Source organism: Herpailurus yagouaroundi, unplaced genomic scaffold (genome assembly GCF_014898765.1).
Source record: "Herpailurus yagouaroundi ecotype Mexico unplaced genomic scaffold, PumYag 164, whole genome shotgun sequence".
NCBI classification, from domain to species: Eukaryota; Metazoa; Chordata; class Mammalia; order Carnivora; family Felidae; genus Herpailurus; species Herpailurus yagouaroundi.
In genome coordinates this window covers 11,311,896-11,337,142 of record NW_024412405.1, presented here as the reverse complement: position 1 = coordinate 11,337,142, position 25,247 = coordinate 11,311,896, and the positions used below count along the sequence as shown (strand labels likewise).

General features: G+C 47.1%; 2 protein-coding genes and 1 long non-coding RNA gene across 18 annotated transcripts in view; 2 read left to right on the top strand and 1 right to left on the bottom strand.

Moving 5' to 3' along the window:
* Positions 1 to 3,562, top strand: part of PCCA (propionyl-CoA carboxylase subunit alpha) — a 418,320-nt gene extending 414,758 nt beyond the window's left edge. For 4 of the 5 annotated variants that reach the window (XM_040487139.1, XM_040487136.1, XM_040487140.1 and 1 more), the window contains 2 exons: positions 563 to 640; positions 3,218 to 3,562. In XM_040487139.1, the coding sequence (XP_040343073.1) occupies positions 563 to 640; positions 3,218 to 3,286 (147 nt within the window). In that variant the 3' untranslated portion in view covers positions 3,287 to 3,562. The other variant, XM_040487137.1, reaches the window with a different exon arrangement.
* A 1,173-nt stretch (positions 3,563 to 4,735) lies between these two features.
* Positions 4,736 to 25,247, bottom strand: part of GGACT (gamma-glutamylamine cyclotransferase) — a 47,298-nt gene continuing 26,786 nt past the window's right edge. For 6 of the 10 annotated variants that reach the window (XM_040487146.1, XM_040487144.1, XM_040487145.1 and 3 more), the window contains exons 3-5: positions 15,887 to 15,938; positions 14,841 to 14,978; positions 4,736 to 5,714 (exon numbers count right to left, since the gene is read on the bottom strand). In XM_040487146.1, coding sequence (XP_040343080.1) covers positions 5,230 to 5,714; positions 14,841 to 14,964 — 609 coding nt within the window. In that variant the 5' untranslated portion in view covers positions 14,965 to 14,978; positions 15,887 to 15,938 and the 3' untranslated portion in view covers positions 4,736 to 5,229. Of the gene's footprint in view, positions 5,715 to 7,843; positions 7,944 to 14,840; positions 14,979 to 15,886; positions 15,939 to 19,418; positions 19,442 to 25,247 lie in introns of those variants that run through there. The other 4 variants (XM_040487153.1, XM_040487152.1, XM_040487150.1 and 1 more) reach the window with 4 other exon arrangements.
* Positions 13,869 to 21,109, top strand: LOC121037758 (uncharacterized). Of its 3 annotated transcripts, none has more exons than XR_005793958.1 (3): positions 13,869 to 13,913; positions 16,273 to 17,505; positions 19,480 to 21,109. It is a non-coding gene; the product is annotated as an uncharacterized LOC121037758 (long non-coding RNA). The 3 variants fall into 3 exon arrangements; XR_005793957.1 differs by lacking the exon at positions 13,869 to 13,913 and having other exon boundaries at positions 14,965 to 17,505; positions 19,480 to 19,791; positions 20,364 to 21,109; XR_005793956.1 differs by lacking the exon at positions 13,869 to 13,913 and having other exon boundaries at positions 14,965 to 17,505.

The following is a 25,247-nucleotide window of genomic DNA, read 5'->3' as shown; positions in this document are numbered from 1 at the left end:
TTTTGGTCACAGCTTTCCTGAGATAAAATTCACATCCAGTGCAGTCTGGCCCCTTACAGCATGCACTTGGTGGTTGTCATGGCTTCACAGGGGTGCAACCGTCACAGCATTTTCCTCACCCCTAAAAGAAATGCTGTGTCCACCAGCGGTCACTCCCCTCTGCCTCCCAGCCCCCAGAACCCCCAGATTTCTCTGCATGTAGAGATTTGCCAAATCTGGACATGTCACATTAAGTGGAAAACATCCCATTTTGCCACATCTCTGTAGCAAAGGCAGATTCAGAGACTGATTTCCAGGGGAGACCCCACAACCAGCCCCCCTAAGTCCTCCAACATCAGGGATTTTTTTTTCGAGTGAGGATTTGATGATGATAGAGAAAATTGTCCTTCTCTGTTGTCCCCCAAGAAGAACTTGGAACATGAAGTATTAGAGGTCGTTGCTGCTGTTTGGATAACATTTCAGAGCATTTGACAAAGAATCTCTTGATGGCTTCACTCTTGAGCATTGTTGCAAAATTACAACGATTTTAAAACGTGTGTCCTTTTTCTGTTTGCTCTTCCAGGTAGCAGAAGGCCAGGAAATTTGTGTGATTGAAGCCATGAAAATGCAGAACAGTATGACAGCTGGGAAAACTGGCAAGGTACGTCCCCAAGTTCCCAGTAGCCCTTGCCAGCTCTGTGACAGGAAGCAGAATTTCCACCCTTGGATCTTGGATGGGTAGGCCTGGAAGGGACCGTGGAGGTGACCCCTGCCAGCACACCAGGACATTAAGATTGGGAGCTCTTTTCACTTTGCATCCGTGTGTCCCTGCCTCGTGGAGAGTCTTTGCGATGTGCAGGTAGTCCAAGAACAATTGTTCTTCACCTTAATGTCTTTCAAATTAAGGACTCTTTCATTTTTAATGTTTACATCTGTCTTGGAGGCAGTTATCTGAGACTCAGGTGACACAGCAGGAAATGGTTTTAGAGATTGCAAAAATTAATGTAACTCTTCAAGATAATTTCTCCGCAAAGAGAACAATTCAATGTTAGATCAAGAGGAGCTGAAAGCCCCATGCACACATGTGGGATGGCATGATTTAGGGAGGAGAAAAGGTGCTATATTTGTCCTGAAACTTATTAAGAGTAAAACTTCTTAAATGTGGTTTCTCCTTGAAGAATAAAGAAAAGTCCTTTTAATAATAACTTCATTATTCCCCCTGCTTCTAAAAAGATGCCACTCATAGCAGAATGAGCCTTTTCTGAGGAGGGTTTGGTTTGGAAGTGCCCGGTGTCCTGGTGGAGGCGGGGTGGGGTGGGGAGGGGAGAGGACCATAGGCATCCTGCCCTGCGGCCACGCCTGGGAAGTGAGACCAAGCCTTGGGGACATGGGTGCCCTGGCAGAGAGGTGCTGTCAACTCACAGTGTCACTTGCAGAGAGATATAGCCTCTGTCACCCCAAAAAGAAATGAGGCTGATGTGCAGACAGTAGGCCCAGTTTATGGTCATTGGGCCTGGAGCTGGCTGGTCAGGCTGGAAGAGGCTGTCGTGGGCTGTGCCCAGGCTCCGTGGTGTTTGGGAGAGGAGAGTTGCATGATCTGGGAATTCTGCTCTCGACATCTGATTTCTTTTCTAAAAGCGGACCAACAATCGTTTCCGTTCCTGTAGAAATCGTTGCATTTGCTCCCTAGGGTTAATTTAACATTTATGCTGCATTAGTGTCAAGAAATTTCCAGGCATGATGAAGACGTGGCCTTATCTGGGGGGATCCAGAATATGTCTATGTCGTTGCGTGCCAAGGGCCTGTGTTGCTGGACCGAAGTACTAACACAAAAATGAACGCTGTCTTAGCTCCCTGAGGGAGCGTGGAGCCCTGGTCTGTCAGTGTGTTCTGTGCTCCGTGGCCTCATGGTGGCTTCTGGGTTTCATGTGGAACTTAGCCGATCCCTGGCCATCGGCGGCCCAGGCTTTCAGGGTGTCGATGGGCTCTGGGTGAACTTGTACTCTGGCCTGACCCCTTTCAGCTGGAGTCTTTCCTGCCCATCCCATTTCCTTCTGCCCCTCCCCAGCAGGGCGCCCAGGAGTGGCCAGAGGCCCCTGCACAGAGGAGCAGGCCCTGGCGAGCCTGGGGACTGGCAGCTCTTATCTGGAGGGCCATTTTTCCTCCCGGAGAAACGTTCACAATGGAAACCGGTCCTCATGTAGTAATCGCAGCATGAAAGATACACGCTATGCAAACATCGGAGGCTTCAGATCAGAAAGGGCGGCCGCTTCAGTGCCAATAGCACCTACCAGGCCTTTGAAGTGGCCACTGCACATGTTCACATCATGAAGGCCCCAGGGCTTGAATTCCAGGGAGAAAAGGTCCCTCTAGCCCTCCGCTTCCCAGTGGAGCAGTGGGGACGCAGGCCAGGGCCCCGAACCCACCGTCCGGGACGTTCTTCCTGTTTGCCAGGTGCTCAGATGGCCAGGAAGCTCTAGCCCATCGTTTGTTTCCATGCCTGAGCAGAGCCTCCAAGAAATCAAAAGACTGCTTCATCTCCACTCCAGTATCTGCCTGCTCATCTTAAATCGGAAGACAAATTCGGGAAAGCAAAACTTGATTAAAATTGAGAGGAATCAGTAGAATGTAAGGGCACAGTGGCACAGCTGTGGGAGCTCAGTGCCTGTTCCACATTAGGCCATACAGTACTATCCCTGCAGCCACATGTCTTTGGAGGATTTCATTTCCCATCAGAAGGAAGTTTATGATCTCAGGCTAAGGAGTTTGTTTTGGCTCGTGTATAATTGTGTGGTATTTTTGGTTTTGCGTTTAACACTAAACCAAGTATATGCCGTTAGCTCTCAGAGACCATTTCTAGCACCTGATGCTGCCGAAGAGACTGGGAGGGCTGGCTGTTGAGAGCTCATCCGGCATAAACACACTGAGCTTTTAGGACACTGCACAGACCCGCGGGTGCACCCAGCGCTGGGCCCAGGCAGACAGCAGCAGAGACCCCCTGCGCCAGCAGCTTTTAGGACAGCAGGGGACAGGCCGGGGCAGGGGAAGGTGGCGAGTCACAGCCCCCAGCAAGGATGTCCCTATGCTCACAGTTTCCTCTGCCGGCAGGAGAGGACTGTTGTACCTGTGCTACAGAGCCTGCCAGGCTGCCTCCTGATTTCCAGAAAAGGAAGATGAGATCTCCCTCGTGGTCTACTTAATAATTTTTACCCCCGCCTCCTTTTTTTTTTAATTCAAGGTGAAATCAGTGCGTTGTAAAGCCGGAGACACAGTTGGAGAAGGAGATCTGCTCGTGGAACTGGAATGAGTATTTATAGCCTTTCCGTCATCACCCAATTTAATTAGCCATTTGTATTATTATTCTTTCACACTCAATTTAGTCAAGCATTTTGCAGGAACACCCCTGTGCAGCAGATTTTACATGGTCATATTTATTCCACATATAGTCAAAACCAACATTTCTGCCAAAATATCACCAATGGAAATTTTTATTGATATAAATACTTGTACATATGATTTGTACTTCTGCTGTGAGATTTCCTAGTGTCAAAATTAAATCAATAAAACTGAGCATTTGTCTAAATATTAGCTTGCCCTTTTTTTGAATGAAGACAATGTACATAAGAGGCTACTGGCTGTGCCAGTAGACTTTAAATACTAGCGTTTCATTGTGATCCTTTAAAACATTTTATATAAACCCCAGTTCTTTACCTCGGTTTCATGAAATTATCATTTGCCACTGTATACTCTGATTACTTCTTCCTGGTTGAGGACCTAACTCCCATTTGTGGCAGTTCATGAATCTGGGAGCCCGCGCAGTACCCACAGGGGATAGAGGTCTGGAGCTCCCTCCTGCGCTGCTCTTGGCTCTCACTGGGCAGGCGAATGAGCCGGCAGGGTGGGGGGGGGGGCACCTTAGTGACAGCCGCTCACCGGGTCCCTCTTGCCCGGCCCACATCTCCAGGGCTTTGCTGGGGCTCCCTTCCCTGGGAGTGGTGGGTGTGGCTGCCACAAGCCCATCAGCTGATACCCATCCTTGCCTTTTTGTGTTTTTGTGAAGCAAGTTTCCCGTTAAGAAAAAGGGGCTAAAAATAATGATGATGTTTTTGTGCCAGATGCAGTTAGCGATCACAGTGTACCATTAAGTTGAAGAGTGAGTGAGCTCTCCCAGCGGAGGACGAGGTCACTGAGGATCAGCAGCTGCGAATGCGGTTGCTTCTGCAATTCTTGGAATCCATTTCCTACTTCGCTGGTAAGGAGGCAGAGGCAGAGTCGTGCGCGGATTCGAAGCACCGCTGACAGATTATCAGATGGAGGTGGGTAGTAATTGGTACTTCGTGCCTCGCTAGAATTATTTTAAGTGCTGTTTGTATTTGGAAGCTAAGCTTCCGTCAGGCCTGAAGAACAAATTACTAATGTGTTGGTTCTTCCTTGAAAGGCCCGCCCCACAATGCTGCTCCTCGGGGCCCCAGGCCCCGGCTCACATGAGCTCCATCTGCAGTCACGGTGCTCAGCACCTGCCATCAAGTAGGTGCTCAGGACTTTGCTGGGTTCCAGTGAAAAGAACCTTCTGCCAAATAAGGAGATGCAAAGAAAAAAAAAAAAAGGCCAACAACAGTACCAGCACTTTTAAATTTGGTTTCCTAAAATACCCGGTTTACTTTTACATGAACATCTTTAGTAAATCCTTCTTTAATAAGCTTGATCTGAAAACTCAATGATGTTTTATAGAGTCTAGAACTACCCCAAAACACAGTGTGTTTTTCTTGAGTTTCTTTTATTATACCGAGATAATCAAAATCGGTTTAAAAAATTACTTTTCTTGCTGCTACAAGTTAGAATCAATACAGCAGGGTTGCTAAAATCTAGCTGCAACACAAAGTCTACATTTTAAATGTTATCTTCAGATCAAAGCAAAGCAAAATATGACATATGAATTCTGGAAATGTCATTTAGGGGAATTAAAATCCTGAATTTCCTTATCCGATGTATTCGAGCCCATGGCCGCCTTTAAGCAGCAAAAGCAACAAAGTGCTACCGGAGAGACAGACTTCAGGCGCAGGCTTGTGACCAGTGTGTCAGGAGACTGCGGAAAGCAGCTGTGACTGAAGAAGAGATCGTCCCCTTTCCCACACACTGAGTGTACAAACACTTGTTTCAAAGGGCATTATTATGCTTCCACCTTCAGCGAGTGCAGGCCAGGCTGGTGTCCCCGACTGATCACCAGGGCTCTGTCCACCTTGGCCCTTCTCACCTGTTTTCCCGCGGGTTGTAGGGAAGGCCATGCTCCCCTCGGGAGTCGTAATGGTCGTGGTGCGGGAGGTGGACCCACTCAGGTGCGTAGGAGGCTGTGCTGTACACAAAGCACTGCAGGGTCCCATCGGTGGCCGGCATCTCCTCCAGGGTGCCCTGCCTGCCCTCCCACTCGAGGACCGTGACCCTCACAGGGGTGCGCTGGTACATGTCGGGGCAACCCTCAAACTCATCCAGGAAGCTGAGCATCTGCTCGTCCACGACATAGATCTCTCCCGCCACGCGGCGCCCCTGCCCTGGGAGGTTAAGCAGCCACGGAATGTTATGTTCGCCGGCGATCACCAAGGGGTACGGCTCCACCGTGCGGCCCCGGCCTTGGAAGGCCGCTCGGCCATTGGCACCGTCCAGCAGGACCTTGTGGTTCGGCTGGCCTCTCTTCAGGGTCCCGTATACGAACACACGAGCCATGCGGGCCGCAGGAGCTGCAAGACAGAAGGGAAGCAGACGGGTACCTACTGAACGTGTCAGAGAACCGGGGAAGGGCTTTCAGTCCTGCCTGGGGTCGGAGACTTTGGGAAGGTTCCAGGGTCTGCTGGGCAAGCGGGTGCTCGCAATCCCGCTTAGCCCCACAGCCCACTACTCTCGACCATCCTGTGCTGGGCTCCGAGGTGCCAGGAACACCCAACCACCTTTTATAGTCACCCTTCTGGGAAAAGGTACTCATTTAAGAACATACTTGTCAGAGGGAGACAGCCTGTCTCGGGATCAAGCCCTCAGAACCGCTGTTTCTTAGATTGGTTAGTTTTTAATCTTTTTAAAATGACTACAAATTATACAATAAATATTTTTTATAGAACAGTCAGAAATACTGGTTAGTGAATATAACTGTATACATACACAGTACCTGCATACATATAAGATAGGCCCATGGAATCCGCTACAAGAGGTCATTCAGGTTCTAGTACTAAATTTACACACCGGTCCTGGCAGCGTGACCCAGCAAAACTTCAACAATCACACCTTCCGTGTCCCTTTTCAAGGTCCTAGAGGGTAATGATGCTTCCCTGTGACTCACTGTGACTCAGCGCAGCAACCTTGGCTCTCGTGTGAAAGTAAATATTTACTGCTCACCTGGGTCTGGGCTACAGATTGTTACATAAATTGCTAGAAGTCATTTGTGTAAAAGTGACTCAAACAAAACTAGAAATGGAAGTTAGGCAAGTTGGGCCCCTCCCCAAAGCCTGCATTTCACTGCCCTCCTGGCCCAACGCTGTGTGATGACGGCAGGCTCTGGAAGGAAGACACCTTGCACAGGACAACAGAGGACGTGCCCGTCTGCTGGCAGCAGCCCACCACCAGCCACGAACAGCTGGAGGGTGATGCCCCTGGACACCCATCAGGTGGTCCTTGGAAAAGTCCCACTTGGCTCACAGAACTTCCACTTCCTGGTATGGGGGTCTCGGCCTCACCCGACCTCTTCAGGGTATCTGCGGAGGATGCACAGCCCCCACAAACCAGCACACCTGCTGACCTCTCCTCCTGTCCACTGCGTCCCTCTCAGTCATCAGTGGAACGTCAGGACATGCACAGGTTTTGGATGAACCTCAGGAAGGCTCGGCTGTGGGAGAAGCACCAGGTTGGCCGTGCATGTGCACCCTGAACACTTGGCAACATTGGGACACCTTGAACAGGACGGGGATGCACCCAGAGCTCGTGTTCTGGTGACCCTGGTGACAGGGAAGGACAGAGCAGAGCTATGGGGTGTGGAGGGAGTCATGCCAGGGAGGACAGCACGGAGGTGAATCAGGCGGGAGCTGGAGCACAGGTGTGGAGGGAAGAGGAAGGAGTAGACGCTGGAGCTGAGGGTGGCAGGGGCCGGGGGATGGCACAGCTGGGCACAGAGAGCGTCAGCATGAACTGTGGGGACAGTGGGAGCGCACCGGACGGGTCTCTGCGGAGACCAGACACTTGGGAGCAGCCCCGACTCCCCCACGTGTGTATCCTGCCCTCCAGCAGGCTCTGTCCACCGCTCCACCCAGTGCAACCCCGGGTCCAGCCATTTCCCACCCTCCTGCAGCCTCCGCCCAGAGGGTCTTTCTCCAAAACAGAGGCCTCGCCTCCCCCCCGCCCCCCGACCCCAGGGGTCACCTGCCCACCTCCAGGCCCCTTCACAGCGGCTTCCTCGGGCCGGCCCGGAGCAGCACCCACCCAGCCCTGCCTCGCCCCAACTTCTCTCCAAGGGGCCTGCTCCCTGAAGGGCCGCCTGTCCTGTTTCCCGCTGGAGTGTTCGGAGCTGGCAGCAAGTGTGGAAACCACGTTGGCTGGTAAGGATCGAAGAACGCGCAGGTGGACAAAGCCATTCAAAACTGGAGACTTGCTCTCGCCATCGCTGGCGCCCCAGCTTTCTCCTCTTTGATTAAATGTTTTTTTTTAAAAGTAATATGTGTGCATAATGTAACCGTGAACTAGTTCTACGGGAAAGATGAAAGTGCCTACCCTTTCCCACTCCCTGGAGGCGGCACTTTTAAGCCTTAAGCTGTGGCATCGGTATTTATCTGCGTATTGTTGATGACATGCACGGCTACTTCTGGATTTTTCCATTTTGTCTTACCTTCCTGAAGCAGGTGAGCTCAGTGGTTTACAGCACAGACTTTAGAACCCAATTGCCTGGGTGGTGACTTCAGGCAAACCACCTAACCTCTTGGTCTCGACTGTAAAAAGAAGTAAAACAGCAGCCTGGCTGCTCCGTGAGGTCGTACCACCGGTGGTCCCGCGTGCCCTGGTGGCTGTGGTCATCACGGCCACCGGTGCCCTGAGGACGCATGCCCACCTTGTCCCCGACCCTCCAGTGGACTCACATCAGTGTTTGCTCAGACCCACACTCAGTTCAGCAGCAGAACTATGTAAACACTGTTCTCAGATAAGGCACACAGTGTACTATCATTAACTTCCTTTCTTGGACAACTTTTCTGTTTTCCTTGGAATTAAAAATTGCTTGCAGCTTCCTCCCCCCCCCCTTTGCTCAAGTTTCTCTGACACTAATTCAGCCTCACATTTTCAGAAAGTGCTGTAAGAATCCTTTCAGCCTTGACCACTGTTAAAGAACAAACACTGAATTCAGGAAGTGTGAGGATGGCATTGCCTTGATGTGTAGGTTGGGCGGCCCCCATCTGGCACATGGAGGGGCGCTCCAAGGACTTGTACCAGATGGAAGCTCTTCACAGGACTGCAGCGGTGGCGGCGGGGCAAGAAAGTTATTAGCAAAAGAACAGGATTGCTCCGGGCAAGGTCACCTTCCCTTAGAGGGGAGCCAGGCAGTCTCACCAGGTGGGTTACTTCCTGTTCTCTGGGCAACGGACAGGGCCCCCCGTGACAGATCACTTCATTGGCGCTGATCAGGAAACTCCTGATCGACCACTTCAGACTACATTCCTGGGGAAGTCTGAAAGGACAGTTAGGTTGGGTGTAAAGTCTTGATTTAGTGCCTTGGCCTAAGTGCAGCCATTTTGGGCCTCTGCTTCTCTTTTTAACACCACCCACTGGGTTCTCCTCATTTTCCCCTGGAGCCCATCCTGTTGCAGTGTGGTACTGCTGCCATCTGGGATGTACCGCCATGCTGCCAAGGGCTCCCCTGAGCCAGTGCAGGAGCCTGGCCCCTGGGTCCCATGGCCCCTTCTTCGACTCCCTCATTGTGCCGAAGCTAATTTTCTCCCACCCTCAATTAACAATGTGGCTTGTTAGAGAATTCTAGAAATAATTTTCTAAAGAACTTTAAAGTCATTTCTTTGTTTTCTGATTTCCCAAGTTCTTGTTGAGAAGTCCAGTGCCATTGGACTCCCCCATCCTCTGTTCAGGACTTGAGCTTTCCTCTCTGGAAACTCTCAAGGTTTTCCTTTTTCCCTTGGATTCTGAGGTAATGGTGTATCTTCTTGTGGGTTTCTTTCATTTATTGTGCCGGGAATTCCCATCTGAAAACTGACCATCTTGGATCGTGGGGAATTTTCTTCTCATTCCTACCTTATTGTTCTCTTTCTTGTCTTCTAATACTCAGGTATTGTGTTTCCTGGATTAATTTCCCAGTTTTCTTTTTTCCAGGTATTTTTCTTTTTTCAAAAATTTTTAAAAAGGTTTTTATTTTTGAGAGAGACAGAGCATGAGCAGGGGAGGGGCAGAGAGAGAGGGAGACGCAGAACCCAAAGCAGGCTTCAGGCTCTGAGCTGTCAGCACAGAGCCCGACTCGGGGCTGGAACTCACGGACTGCGAGACCATGACCTGAGCTGAAGTTGCCGCTTAACCAACTGAGTCACCCAGGTGCCCCCCAGGTATTTTTCTTTATAGACTAATTTCCAGGTCTTTTATGAATTTGTGTCTATTTTTTGCCATTGTATTTCTTTCCCAGCACAAAACCATCTCTCATCTTTGGGAAGGTATTATCATGCGTTTGGTTTGTTGTTTTCATCTTTGCCTGCTTTGCCTCTATTTTGGTGTGTTTCTTTAGATGTTTTCTTCAAATGCCAGTAATCCTTGGCTGTTGGCCTTTCATATTGAGAATCAAGACACCGTATAGGAAATTAAAGCTCTGTGTGCTAGGGAGGGAGCCTGATGGTCGACAGGCCTCATGTGGGGGATCTGGGTACAGGTTTGGGGGGTGCCAGATAATGATCTACAGGTATGCAGATTTTCCCTCGATCCCCATTTTCAGGGTGCCACTCACCCCACCCTCAGCTGGACCTGATGTCCCCAATACCAAGCCTCTCTGGACAGTAACCCACCTGTTCTCTGCAGGAAGCAGGGAGACTGGTGTCTCTGCTCCCTATAAGGGCGTTCACCCTCTCCTCCTGTTTTCTACTCTGATCCTTGTCTTCGCACGCCCATGGGTCCAGAGTTCCTCTGCTGCTCTGCTCTACCAGGTGGCTAGCTGCTTGCTGGCTTCTTACTATGCAGGGTCTTAGGTTTCCGGTTTCTCCAGGCTGCTACGTCATTTTCTGTCTACCATCTTGTCTTTCTGGGTCACTAGAGTGATTTTTAGGGAGAAAGCAGGCACAGAAGAGCCTGTTCCTCTTGTGTCTCCCTCACTGCACCACCCATCCAGCCACTTCACAGGGCCCTCAGCCCCTTCATCTTTCCAGAGGCTCAATGTGAACTGGGATGGAGGTGGGAGTTTGGAAACCACTTGCTTAGAGGGGCACTGAGGAGAGTTTATGGCACCACTGACTTGGGTGTGTTTAAGGTCGCCAAGAGAAAGCCAGTAAGGTAGCAATCATGGGCACAGAGAGGGCTGATGATGGCTGGGGGGACAGAGAGAGGTCTGCTTATAGAGGGGGAATCCTGTCTGCTGAGGCAAGAGCAGGGGGGAGAATGGGAAGCAGCCACAGGAAAAGGCCACCACAGCCCTCAGGGAGATGCAGGCTGTGTACCCAGAGGCCTCGTGTTGAGTGCAGGGGTGCACGCTGTAGGGAGCAGAGCTGGTCACCCCAAAATATGCCTCTTTGGCATGAGGATTATTTTAGGATGAATATTTTTAAGAAACACAGGAGAAACTCTGATAGAAGTTACCCTTTATATAAGAGTCATTTACATCTATAAGGGGTGTCTCCATACATTATCTTCCCAGCTCTACCAGCAAGCAGAAGATGCCTACATCTCTAGAAACTATCGATGCCAAAGGCAAAGACCAAGAGATGCACATCCTTGCCCTTGTTCACTGTACTTTGCCTGAAGACCTCCCACAGCCGGCTTCCTGGCCCCAACATCTTCTTTTGCCTTTTGCTGGAAATGGTATTTAAGGGGAGGGTTGTGGGTCATGTGCGGAGGTACTCCGTTCTCCTGGGTCTCCCCATGTATGCAGGAGGTATATGTGTTACAAAACTTGTGTGTTCCTCTCCTGTTAATCTTTTATTACAGGGAGTGTCTCAGTCAAGAGCCTATGAGGGTAGAGGGCATATTATTTTCCCTCCCCACATAAAGGAGGACATATATTTGCCTCTTCTCCGCTTGCTGTGAAGGTCAAGGGAAAGACAGGTTGGTAAATGGGCAGCATCCAAAAAAAAAAAAAAAAAAAAGGTGGAGCAAGGACAATAGAAAAGAGTGCACCCAGGGCGTGGTGAGGGGGACCCTGCCTTAGGACAGACGGGTGGCCACAGGGACGTTTGTGCCGGGTTGCCTGGCTTTTCCTTAAAATAGGTGATGTTGTCTGTCCAGGATGGGGCGGGTGCCACCAGGGCTGAGAACTTGCAGAATGGAAAGAGGTTTAGAACAGTCCTACTGGAGAAAGCCTGGGCTTTGGAATAAGAGCCATAAGATGCCAGAGCAGGTTCTGAGCAAAGAAAGTGTCATGCTTCCATTATTCAAGGGATTCAATTGCAAAGGAAGGAAAGAAATGCCTCATCCAGGAGAAGAGAGGGGAGGAAGGACAGAAACTGTGGTCAGAGGGCTGCAGAGGATGGCACTTCTGCAGGGGCTGATTACTTCCCTGCGATGACCGGCCCTGGGCCAAGTGCCACGTGCCATCCCAGCTTACCGGATCCCCAGCACCCCGTTAAAGACGGGTGGCGGTACCTCATTTGAAGGATGAGCAAATTAAAGTGGTCGAGGTGAGGCTCCCTGCACAGAGCCTGTGGGGGCAGCACCAGGAACTGGGCTACATCTACAGGACTCTGAATGCCTCCAGGGCTCTGCACTTCCAGATCCCAAGGGAACTGTGACCCTGTGACGTACAGCCCAGGACTCAGGCTCTGCAGTGACAGTGCCAAGGACATACTATACTCTTTTTCTCTCCCCTCCCTTTGTTTTGACTGAATTTTAGTTGATAAATCAATTACTTCTCTGTATTTCTCTTATTTTCAAATTTTTAAAAATTGTGGTAAAATACACAAAACATAAAATTTACCATCCTAACCATTTTTAAGCGTGCAGTTCGTTAGTGTTAGGTGCATTCACACTGTTGTGCACCCATCACCACCATCCATCTCCAAAACTCTTTCCATCTTACAAAACTGAAACTCTATACCCATTACATAAGAACTCCCCATTCCCTGTCTTCCCACCCCTGGCAACCCCATGCTGCTTTCTATGAGTTTGGCCTACTCTAGGTACCTCACATAAGTGAAATTATATAGTGTTTATCTCTTTGTGGCTGGATAATTTCACTGAGCATAATGTCCTCAAGGTTCATCCGTGTTGCAGCATATGTCAGAATTTCTTTCCTATTTAAGGCTGAATAATACTCCATCATATGCATACACCATATTTGTTCATTCATCCACCAAAAGACATTTGGGTTACTTCCACTTCTTGGCTATTGTGAATAATGCAGCCACGAACATAGGATTGCTAGATCATATGGTTATTCTATGTTTAATTTTCTGAAGAACCTCCATATAGTATTCTATTAGCAGCTGTACCATTTTGCATTCCTACCTGCAGTGCACAAGGCCTCCAATTTCTCCACAGCACTTGTTACATTGTTTTCTGATGCTTTTTTTGATAGTGGTCATCCTAACTGGTGTGAGGTGGTATCTCACTGTGGTTTTGCTTTGCATTTCCATAATTAGTGATGTTTTAGCATCTTTTCATGTGCTTATTGGTCATTCATGTATCTTTTTTGGAGGAATGTCTATTCAAGTGCTTTGCCTACTTTTTTATCAGGTTGTTTTTCACTATTGAGTTCTAGTTCTCTATATCTTCTGGGTATTAACCTTTCCTCAGATGCATGATTTACAAATATGTTCTCCCATTCCATAGGGGGTGCCTTTTCATTCTGTTGATTGCATCTTTGATGCACAGTTTTGAATTTTGGTGTTGTCCAATGTATTTTTACTTTTACCATTTTTGGTGTCCTATCCAAGAAATCACTACCAAATCGAATGTCAAACTTTTGCCCAATGTTTTCTCCTAAGGGTTTTATAGCCTTAGCTCTTCTGTTAGGTTGTTGATCATTTTGAGTTAATTTTTGTATGTGATGTAAAGTAAGGGTCCAGCTTTATTCTCTTACATATGGATATCCAGTTTCCCAACTTTTGTAAAGACTGACCTTTCCCCATTGGTCTTGGCACCCTCATCAAAAATCACTTAACTATACATGCAAGGATTGATTTGTAGACTCTGTCGTCTTCCATACCATACTGTTTTGATTACTGTAGCTCTGCAGTAAGTTTTTTGAAGTCGGGAAGTATGAGACCTCCAACTTTGTTATTGTTCACGATTACACTGCTTATTTGGGGTAGTCTGGTATTCTTCATGAATTTCAGAATGGATTTTTCTATTTCTGCAAAAAGTCACCTTTGGGAATTTTCATGACAGTTGCATTAAATCTATAGATTTGGTAGATCTGGGTAGTCTGAGCATCCTAACAATATTTAATCTTCCAATCCATGAACACGAGCTGTCTTTCCATTTATTTGTCTTTAATTACTTTCAGCAACATATTGTAGTTTTCAGTGTACAAGCCTTTTACCTCCTTGTTAAGCATTTTACTTGCCTGATTGTTTCAGGTAGGATTTTTTTTTTCTTTTTAAGAGAGAATGAGAGAGTGCGTAAAAGTGGGGAGAAGGGCAGAGAGAGAGAGAATCCAAAGCAGACTCCATGCTCAGCCCAACAAAGGGCTCAATCCTGGGATCGTAATCTGAGCTGAAACCAAGAGTCAGATGCTCAGCTGACTGAGCCACCCAAGCGCCCCTCAGGTAGGACTTAATAATAATACTACACTGAAAGAAGTGGTGAACAAGACAAGGATGCTTGCTTTCTGATCTTAGAGGAAAAACCTTTCAGTCTTTCACCACTGAGTATGATGTTAGTTTGGGGATTTTTATATACAGCCTTTATTATGTTGAGGTAGTTGCCTTCTGTTTCCAGTTTAAGTGTTTTTACCACAAACTGGCATTGAATCTTGTCAACTTTTTCCCCTTCATTCTGTTAACGTGTATTACATTGGTTATTTTCTTATGTTGAACCACCCTTGCATTCCTGAGACAAACTCCACTTGGTGGTGGTATATAATCCATTTAATTCTGTTTGCTAATATTTTGTTTAGAATTTTTGCATCAATCTTCAGCAGGGATATTAATCTGGTTTTGGTATCAGATTAGAATGCTGCCCTCATTGAATGAGTTTCATTGAATGCGTTTGAAAGTGTCCCCTCCTCTTCAATTTTTGGGAAGATTTGGTAAAATTCACCAGTGAAGTCATCTGGTTCTGGTCTCTGTTAAGGGGTTTTTGATTAGTAATTCAATCTCTTTTTTGGTTACTCTGATTTTCTGTTTCATCACAGTTTATCCTGATAGGGTGTGTTTCTAGGCATGAGCCATTTCATCCAGGTTTCAATTTGTTGGTACACAGTTGTTCTCTTATAATCCTTTTCATCTCTACTAAATGGGTTGTACTTTTCCCTCTTTCATTTCTGACTTTATTTATATCTTGTTTTCTTCCTAGTAAATCTAGACACAAGTTTGTCAATTTTGTTGATTTTCTCTATTCTTCTATTCTCTATTTTATCTCTGCTCTAATCTCTATTTTTTCCTTCCTTTTGCTAGCTTTGGGTTTAGTTTTCCTTTCTGTTCTTTGACGGGCTCATCCTGTCTCCAAGGGCTGCGACGAGGGTGACTACTTACATGCACCAGATCCTCTCCGAACCCCAGCCAGAGCTAGCTGAGAATATGCGTGTGATTCATCCAGGCTGGGAGCGGGCAGCACTGCCACAGCAGAAGGGAATGCCACCTCCTGAGGCTCATACATTACTATGTTTCAGCCTGGTTAGAGTTTTGGATAAAATGCAAGAGTTTAGGAACAGCTCTAGGTGAGCCATCTGGGCTTTTCCAGAGGAAACTGAAGAGTGACCTTTAGAAGTGGCTCTGTCTCTGCTTTACTGTGGTGTATCCCCCCCGGGTAGGCCTCTTCTAGGACACTGATGGCCTGGCCTGGCCAGCCCTGTGGGCTCAGACAGCAGTGTGGGCTGAACCCTTTTAGGGTGGCCTCAGTGTTCTACAGATGGACGTTTAAGAACACAGTGCATGGTAAGTGTAAGGAGATGCACTGTGGCACAATGACAGGCCTGAATCAAATCCCCACCTCTACCACTCAGCAGCTGTGGGTCTTTGGGAAAAGTTATTTTAAACCTGGGTTCATCCCATCCCTAGTGACTGCTGATTGTGTGTCCAGCCTCAGAACCCAATGAATGTTCTGAAGTTCTCCACCCTACCTCCTTCATTAAGGTCTTATAAAAATATCTACTGGCTTATATTCTTCTCAATGAAGCCTCTTAAAAAAATAAAAATGAATATTCTACATAATAAATGGGAGAGGGAATCACGCCATATCAATTACTGGTTGGGCGTTGATGAGTTTTCAGAGCCAAGAATCCCTGGGAAGGTGCTGTTACATAGAAATGATCATGGTTAGGCCACAGGTTGTTAACTTCGACTCTGTGGAAAATCAGTCCAGTAGCTTTTTTCTACAGAAGATAGCTTTTTCCCATAAAAGAAAACCTAGCAATAAAAATTAAACTTCTTTACTAGGAAAAAATGTAGCTAGCTAGAATGACCAAATTATAATAGTCTACATTTCATCTCTTGTATCTTTTACTACTTATGTAAGGGGGGGAAAAAAAAGAATTAACATTTTGCATTTCTGGCTCCTTTCATAAGAAAAACATCATTACCTTTCTGATTGTGTTTTGAACAAACACAGATCCTTCAGGAAGAAACTCATCCCTGTGGGGATTGAGAAAGGATCAGAGTTAAGCACTGAAACAAGCAATTAATTCCCATTAGAGGATTAAGGCACTCATGTTCACTTTGAATCAGAAAAACAAATTGTGAATAAAATCATGTACAACCAAGAGGTTACTTGTCAAAGTTAATAAATTAGAGAATTGAAGGGCCAACTGGAATGCACAGGGGAGGCTGAGCACCACAGGCAGGCACACTGGTGGGGTTTCATATTTGTGGGATAAGATCGGCCATCCTCTTTAAATGCCACAGAGCCATGGCAGGGACTGGGGCGGGGGGATCACGGTTTGTTATGATGCTGTACTTCTGCTAACAGATGGGGTCTATGAGAGGACGTCTAAAAGTGTTTTTCAACCCTGTTATGTCACCATCCACCACACATGGATTACCCTACAATATCAACGAGAGAGACACACGAGATGCTAACATTATTCAGTGTGGCAGGAGCTGATTCTAAATGACCTGAAGCACCATCTCTGCCAACATTACCAGCGTATACAGGACTGAGTGGGAGGCCACTGCTGCACTAAGGTCTCAGGACCCTCCACTTGGGAGTCGAGGAGCCCAAAACTGAACCCCTGTCCCAAACCAACTGGTTGGGAATGACGTGGACAGTGAGGGGTCAGTAGGGAGGTGGGACAGGCACAGAAACTTTTACTTCAGCAAATTTTGGTTGCTTTAGCATTGTCAATATTTCAGAACACGAAACCACCCGTGGAAGTGCCCATCTGGCCTGGCGCTGCTGGAAACGCCTGCCCCTTGCTCAGCAGTTTTCAGTCTTCAAACACAGCCCGTCTATAGTTTCGTATTTCATCGCTGAAGCAGAAATTGAAAGTGATTACGAATCATTCCCATAATTGTTGGATTTTTCCTGCTTAATTTTTTTCTTAGCCACCTGGTGGTAAGAGTGTAAAAGGCAGGGTTGCAGTAAGAGTTTATTGTGCTAGTTTACAAATGGCAGCTATCGCAAAGGCTGAGACCACATTTAGAAACACACGTACCAGGTGAAGCAAAGGGCTAACGGTGAACTGTTCTCAAACTTACCGGCAAAGGGACTTCAATGGGCACCAGCTTCTAACATGAAAACAACCTTTAAGTAAAGGCACCTCCATAAAATATTCATCCCGCATGGATTAAAATGTAATGAAATGGGGAAACGTTAGTAAATCTGTATGTTTTCTTGGATAATTCATCAAGCCGCTAACACTGTTCACTGCCTGGTGTCAAATTAAGAGGGTTCGACAAGGTGGGTGAAGTGGCGGGATTTGGGTGGCACAAAACTCAGCGCCTAAGGAGCCGGCCCTGCCTCTTGGCACTGCACTGTTTCCAGAAACGCCTGCCCCAGAGAAGTGTGCGATTGTCGGGCCTGTCTTCTCCCATCTTCTCCCCCTTCTCCTGCCATATGAAGCCGCTGTCAGCATTGGCTCCTGCAGACCCCGGCCACCCTGTCACAACTGAGGACCCACTTCACCAAAGCCAGCTGCCACCCTAGTCCTTCCGTGGCCACCAGCCGCCCTTAGCAGATGTCACCAAGTGTGGCCGGATCTCGGTAAGAAGCGTGTGTGCTGTGCGTGCCTGCTCTAAGGAGGGTTTTTATTTTATAGAAAACTCTGGCATCTCAGTCAAGTGGCTGCTTCTCCCCCGACTGTAACATTATTTTCCCTTGAGAACACCCCTGAGTGTCTGATACAGTTACACATTAATTCTTCAGAAGTTTCTCAGAACTGTAGGAAACAGGTGAAAAAACAAAATGCCTTGAACTTTAAGCTGGAGCTCGGCCTGGAGCACCAAGCGCTGGAAGGTCACGTCACTCTCCCCTCTGAGCGGCTCGTGGGCGACGCGCCAGGGAGGGCTCCGGCCGCATCCTGTGGGTGCTTTGATGCTGTCACTCTCCTGCTTGCTAGTTTCTTTCCAGCAACGACAAGGGCTTCCTGCCCGGCCGACCCCGCGCCAACCCCACCGAATACCCCGGAAACGTTGATGGCAAAACACCTTTCTTACATTAACTGAGCAGCTCCGGTGAAACGGCGGTGCCTTTGAAATCAAGAAGCGAGGGTCTCCACTCACAGCTGTCCCCTCCAACTCTGACCCTTCATGGGTCCATGAAACAAACAGGCGCTTTATGGTCCCTGATGCCACACGGGTTCCTCTGAATGCTGCCTCAGCAACCATTCCATGCGTTTTCACTCTTTGGCCATATCAGACATTTTTACAAAGAAAATTTTGAATGCCATACCACTTTTAAGGCAATTATTTTACCATCTTTAAACACAGAGTGACCAACGAGGGGGACGTGACCATGCCCTCACATCCCTGGGCCCACTCAAAAGTCTGGGAAGAACAGCTGTAAAGTCCCCAAATGCCAAGTCAGGGAAAGGCCTCTCTGGAAACAGGCTGGACAGTGGCCCGGACAGGGCTGCCAGGGCCACAGCCACAAACACCAGGCACGGCCAGGGCGGCGGTGCTGCTGCCTTCTGGCTGGAGACACAGAAGGTCTGGAAAGGCCTGGCCCCGCCAGCTGGAGGTGGTGGGGAGAACACTGGGTACCATCAGCAGGTGAGATGCCCAGAAGAAGGTGCTGAGAGTCCTCACAAAGAGCCCACCTGTGGCTCAGAGGGGACAGTATGAATAATGCTGGCCATCAAGAGTTGACAGCATTTACTCCGTGCCTAGCCCTGTGCTAAATGCTTCATTTTACATTCTCAAGTTAACATTCAATGGGAGAGCTCCTTACTCTCTAGCTTCTCCCCATTTTACAGATGGGGAAACCGAGGCAGAGTGACTTACACAAGGTGCCCAGTTATAGCCGACAGAGCAGCTGTGTCTGCCTTCACCTGTCCTGGCCTCCGACGGCTCTCGCCCAACTCTGGGAGGAGGCATTTCTCTCACTGCCTCTGGCCTCCAGAGGGCCCAGGCAGCTGGTGGCTCGGGCCACCGCTCCACACTGGGCTCCCTTGATATCCTCACCCAGAAGACAGCCACAGGTGTCTACGGAGACCTGGCGGGCTGCCAGGCACCATGGAATCAGCACCCAGACGCTGCCACCATCCTGGAATTCCTAATAATTTTCTCTGTGAACTTAAGTCTGAGGGAGCGCTAGCGAACAGAGAAGATCCACGCAGCCCCAGTGGCACATAGCATTCTTGGTGCCCCAGGAGCACAGTCTCGGGGACAGGAGCATGGGACTTTGTGAGACTCAGTGGGCACAAGTAACATGGTATGTCTATGACCAGGTCAGCTGGGAGAAGCAAAACTCCATTCCAAGCAGAACTTGCTTTGAATGTAGGAAGGCAGGTATATGTTTGTCAGAATCATGCACCTACATACTTAATGTGTAAATTTTCTTGTGTATACATTATATCTCAAAGAAAACTGAAGTAAAGAAAAAGATGAAATGAGATCACAGAAGGAACACAGTTTGCCAGCCTCTCAGTCTATATTATTATCCGTTTATATTCTTACCTGAGTTCAACATGTTCCACAATCCCCAGTCAACAGCAAACACTTCCTGTCTTTTACTTAGGATTTGTGGTGGCCTCCCTTAGTCACTTTCTGGAACCCAACATGCAGTACAAGGCCAGAAGACTTCTTCCCGGAAGGTGAAGCAGCCCTAGGAGCTGGGGCTGAGGGAGCAGTGAATCGGCTGCTGGGATTCAGACTCAGGCCCCACCAGCTATCCTTGCCCACCCAGGGCCCGTCCACTGTTGCTGACTGAGCGGAGGTTCCCACACTTGGCTACTAAGGAACACAGCAAATGACCTGCCTGTTAGAGTATATCTGCAAGCCTGCTAGAGAAGAGTGGAGCTCTTCCCCGACATGCTGGCAGCTGCTCGAGGTATGTTCATGCCGCCTGGCACAAGCCCTCGGGTCAAGAGAAAGAGCCAAGAATCTGCACCGTGTCCCAACCCAGTGTCTGTCTACAGGGCGGGGCAAAGGGGCCAGTGGGTCTGGTTAGAGGCAGGTAACTTGCATCTCGTATGCCCCCAAAGGTCTTTGTTTTTCCTCCATGACAACTCAGGCCCACAAGCAGCAGAGGGAAGGGGAAGGACTATCCTTTAGTGTACTACTGAAAGGTTTTTTCAGAAACATTTTAAGTCTGTAGTAACAAAATGGTTTTTATTCAACTGATCTGCTTTCCTAGGTGAGAATGGGAAGCTTGGAAGTGCAACTTACATGTGAGTCAGAAGCAACACAGAACTATTACAAAATGTCATACAAAGCCATGCTTTTTTAGGTAGTGTGCTAACAAACTATTCTAGAAAGAAGAGAACATACACCTGTTTAAACAACTCTAAGGCTTTAGAAGTCAGGCCTACCCAAAAGTGAATAAACTTGTTACGAATGCAGGTGAGGGTTCCTGGCTGGGTCTGAGCCCTCACTCCCTCTACTTAATATGGTATTTCATAGCTTTACAGAAACAAGCCTCCCAGAAGGAGCACTGGACAGAGAGCTGGGAAATCAGAGGTCAAAGCCAAGCCCCTGCTGACTGTCAGAGGGGCCTGTTTCACCCAGCCACATGAGGCAAGGCCACAGCGGGTGGCAGTGGGGGGTGTGGGCACCCTGGGCTCGGCTGCCCTGGGACCCGGGATCCACAGGGGGCAGATCACAGGCCTCTCCGAATGACATGGGACAGAACTGAATTAGCGAAAGGACTCTGGAAGATGACCAGCAGATACAACTGCAAAGCTCCAGAGCACGACCTAGACCACCAAAGTGGCCCTGAGCATCACTTGGAAACCACCAGCACACGTGGCTCCCACCCACTAGTGTGTCCAGTGCTCCCGGCCCCATGCTCCCCTGCCAGTTGGCACTGCCAGCCCACAGTGAATCAGCAATGAGCCAAACTCCATTCCCAGTGGGCTCTGGAATTCAGGACTTAATTCTTCCGGTAACAAACAGATCTACCTTCAGAATTACCTTTGCTGAGAATATTGTTAAATCCTGTCTAAATTCTCTGCAAAGGTGCTGGCTACCCACAGGAAGTCAGGTAGGCGAGGGGGAGGAATGCAGACCTAGAGGGAAGGTAAACTGCCTGCTGGAGCACCAGGAGGACCGCCCCCGGTGCACATGTGACACACGGATCTCCGTTTTTAAACAGTTCTTAAAAAGAAATAAGCTTTCTTAAAAATAAAAGCACAGAATATTAAGCCTAATGCGGGTTTTGATTAATTACCTGTCCCCAAAGCATTCAAATCCTTCCGGTGCTTTTCTCATTCCCTCAGTTCATCTCAATTAAAACAGTTGAGAAGGCAGCAAAAACTGAATTATAAGAAAGAAGTGGGGAGGAAATGAAGGCTATGTTACTGAACATGCTTTTAAATACTTCACGTAAAGTGGATCCATTACTCACATTCCTGTGGGGCCTAAACACGCAGCTGGTCGCTGTTTGCTGATGGCAGCCAGAACTCTTTGGGTCCAAAACTACTAGAAAAATATGTTGGGTTTCAAGGGAACTGAATGCACTGAACTGAATCCAATCCTTTCATGTACGAAATCCCCACCAATGTTGTTTTCAATCCCACTTTAAAAGCTACATTATCACTAGGACCAGCTGACAGAAGTCAGTAGCATTGAGGCTGAACACACCATTCTTCCTCAGGGTCCATGACACTTTGGCCTCTCTAGTGTTCGGGGATGGATCCCAGGACTCAAAATATTACTAAAAAGCCAATCTGGTCTAACTTGGCTTTTAAAAACCACTTAAAAGCCAACATAGAGTCTGTTCCTGGGAAGAGCAAAATCCAGTTAGAATGTAAAACTCTGTTGTTACTATTTTGTGGTTATCAAAGAACAGATACTGCTATATTTAGTTTAAACACTTTTTTAAACTTATTTCAAAACAACAGAACAGGGGCGCCTGGGTGGCACAGTCGGTTAAGCGTCCGACTTCAGCCAGGTCACGATCTCGCGGTCCGGGAGTTCGAGCCCCACGTCAGGCTCTGGGCTGATGGCTCGGAGCCTGGAGCCTGTTTCCGATTCTGTGTCTCCCTCTCTCTCTGCCCCTCCCCCGTTCATGCTCTGTCTCTCTCTGTCCCAAAAATAAATAAAAAACATTGAAAAAAAAATTTTAAAACAACAGAACAATAGCTTTGTTTTTCCATTACTGGATATATTTTTTTAGGTTTATAAATGTTCTTTCAATCATGATAAACAGAAGTACTCAGGGAAGCTACCATGGGTTTACTCAAACATTTTCCTAATCAAATAGCCCAAGGATTTTAGTTTTTTGTTTACAGGAGCTTTGTCATTTTCCTTGTCCAAAAGACTTTCTTACTAAAAAACAAACAAAAAGCCATGTTGTATGTATAAACACAAAGAGAAGAAAATAAGGTGTCTCTCCTCTCCACCCTCCTCTATCCTGGGACCAACCAGCCTGTGGTCAGCAGGAGGAAAAACCATCTCCCCACTCCAGCCAGAGCTGGTAGTAACAGATGTCATCTGGTATCTCAGGAGTTTCCCCCAAATGACAAAGCAATCTGCCCCCCCCCCCCCCGAGGTGATGCTTCACAAACTACAAACTAAAGGTTAAAGACAGTCCCACTTGAAGCCCCCTAGTTAAAGTAGCTGTGCAACTCTCTACCAGTCCTTTGAGTGGGTGCCCACAGCCAGGACCCCTGGGCTCTGCTGTCCAGTGTGACATGGTGCAGAGGCAGCAGGGGAGGGCGAGGAAGGGGAGCTCCAGAAAGAGCCGCCTCTCTCTGCATCATCCCCCAGCTTCCCAAGGAGGGAAGGACACCACCAGGCCACAGATGCCCAAAGGAGCTGATCCTTCAAAATTCATGCAAATTTGGCATTCTATCACTATAACAAAGATTTCAACTATTTTTAAGTTAAGGAATTTCTCTCTCCCTCCTACTGTTCCAATTTTGGAATAAAGACAGTTCTTTAGAGAGCAGGTCCCTGTCTCATAGCGAGAGCAAGACCAATGCAGACCAGGTGGACTATACCTCTTTCCCAGGTGCTAAACACCTGAGATTTACATTAAAAGATGATTATAAGACACACTGTGGGGAGGCCAATGAGACATGCCTGGGGAAGCAGGGCATCACAGGTCCCGAAGGAGAATGACTATCTGAACAGCAGAGTCTTTGAAGAGAAACAGGAAAGAGGTGGACACAAGTCAGGGGATGGCTAGGGGACAAATGGGTGGTTTGAGCAGGAGGACAGCCTGGGCATGCCTGGGGGTCAGGGCATGAGTGTGAGGCCAGGACTATAGGGGAAGATACAGAGGAGGGAGGCTGGGTCCGGGTCACTAGAGACCTAACTCTCAGCCCTATGTGATGGGGTAACTAAGGGTAGTAAGCCTGAGAGGTGACATGGTAAGATTTGTGTTTTAAAAAATTATCTAGTGCAACCCCAGTGGAAGACTGCTTGACATATTCTGATCAGCACTATTTATAATAACTCAAATGCAGATACTACCCAAATGTCCCTCAACAGTAATTAAAACAGGCTAATAAAGTGTGGTATACTGTGGAAAACTCCACAGCAGTGAGAACGAATGGACAACTACATGTGACAACATGGATGAATCTCACAAGCAATGCTGAGTGACAGAAGTCAGGCAGAAACAGCACATACTGTATGACTGTATTTATAAGAACATGAATAATAGCCAGACTGACCTCTGCTGCTGGATGTCAAGACAGTGGTTACTGCCAAGGAAAGACATGAGCACACTTGATTTGGGTGCTGTTTACACGGTGTGTTCCTATTATGATTCCTATCATGCTATATGATTTCCACACTTTTCTGATGTGTTATACTTTCATAAAATTGCATTTTACATTTTTAAAACACATATAGTAACAGAGTAGAGGACAGACTTCCAGGAAGGAGGAAAAGAAGAATAAATTAAGCCTAAAGTTTGCAGAAGGAAGGAATAACAAAGATCAGGGCAGAAATAGAGGCCAGAAAAATAGAAAACATCAATGAAACTAAGAGCTGTTTTTTTTAAGATAAAATTGACACAATTTTAGCTAGACTAAGAAAAAAAGAGAGAAGACTCAAGTACATAAAATCAGAATAAAAAGAGGAGACATTACAGTTGACACCACAGGAATACATAGGACCACAGGAGACCCCTATGAATAATTATCTGCCAACAAATTGGACAACTACAAAAAACTGATAGATTCCTAGAAACATACAACTTATTAAGATAGATCGGCGGAGAAACAGAATATATGAACGGACTATTAACAAGGAAGGAGACCAAGTCAGTGATCAAAAACCTCCCAACAAAGAAAATCCCAGGACCACATGGTTTCACTGAATTCCACCTTAATGTCAATCCTTCTCAAACTCAGCCAGAAACTTGAAGAGATGGGAATACTCCCAAACTTATTTTACAAGTCCAGCATTAACCTGATACCAAAGCCAAATAACAACACCACAAGACAACTACAGACTCATATTCCGGATGAATACAGATGCAAAAATTCTTAATAAAATATTAGCAAACCAAACTCAACAGCACATTAAAAGGATCATACACCATAATCAAGTGGGATTTATTCCTGGATGCAAAGATGGTTCAATACACACAAGTCAACAAATAGGACATTAATAGAATGAAAGATAAAATCATACGATCATCTCGATAGATGCAGAAAAAGCATTTGACAAAAGCACAACATCCTTTCACGATAGAAACTCTCAACAAACTAGGTACAGAAGGAACATACCTCATCATAATAAAGTTTATATATGACAAACCCACAGCTGACAACATAATAGTGAAAACCTTAAAGCTTTTCCTCTAAGATTAGGAAAAAGACAAGGATGCCCACTCTCACCAGTCTTATTCAACATACTGCTAGAAGTCCTGGCCAGAGCAGTCAGGCTAGATGAAGACATAAAAGGCATCTATGCTGGAAAGGAAGAAGTAAAACTGTCTTTGTATGAAAACTATACATTCTTGTATATAGAAAATTCTAGAGAGTCTTCCAAAAAACTGTTAGAGCTAAATAACAAATTTAGTTAAGCTGCAGAATACAAAATCAACACAAAGAAATCAATTGTATTCTATACAATAATGACAAAATATCTGAAAAAGAACTAAGGAAACAATCCCAGTCACAAAAGCACCAAAAAGAATAAAATTCCTAGGAATAAATTCAACCAAGGAGGTGAGGGATCAGTGCACTGAAAACTGTAAGACTTTGATTAAAAATAATTGAAGACATGAACAAATGGGAAGATAGCCCATATTCATGGATTGGAAGAATTAATATTGTTAAAATGTCCATATTACCCAAAGTTATATATAGGTTCAATGCAATCTCTATC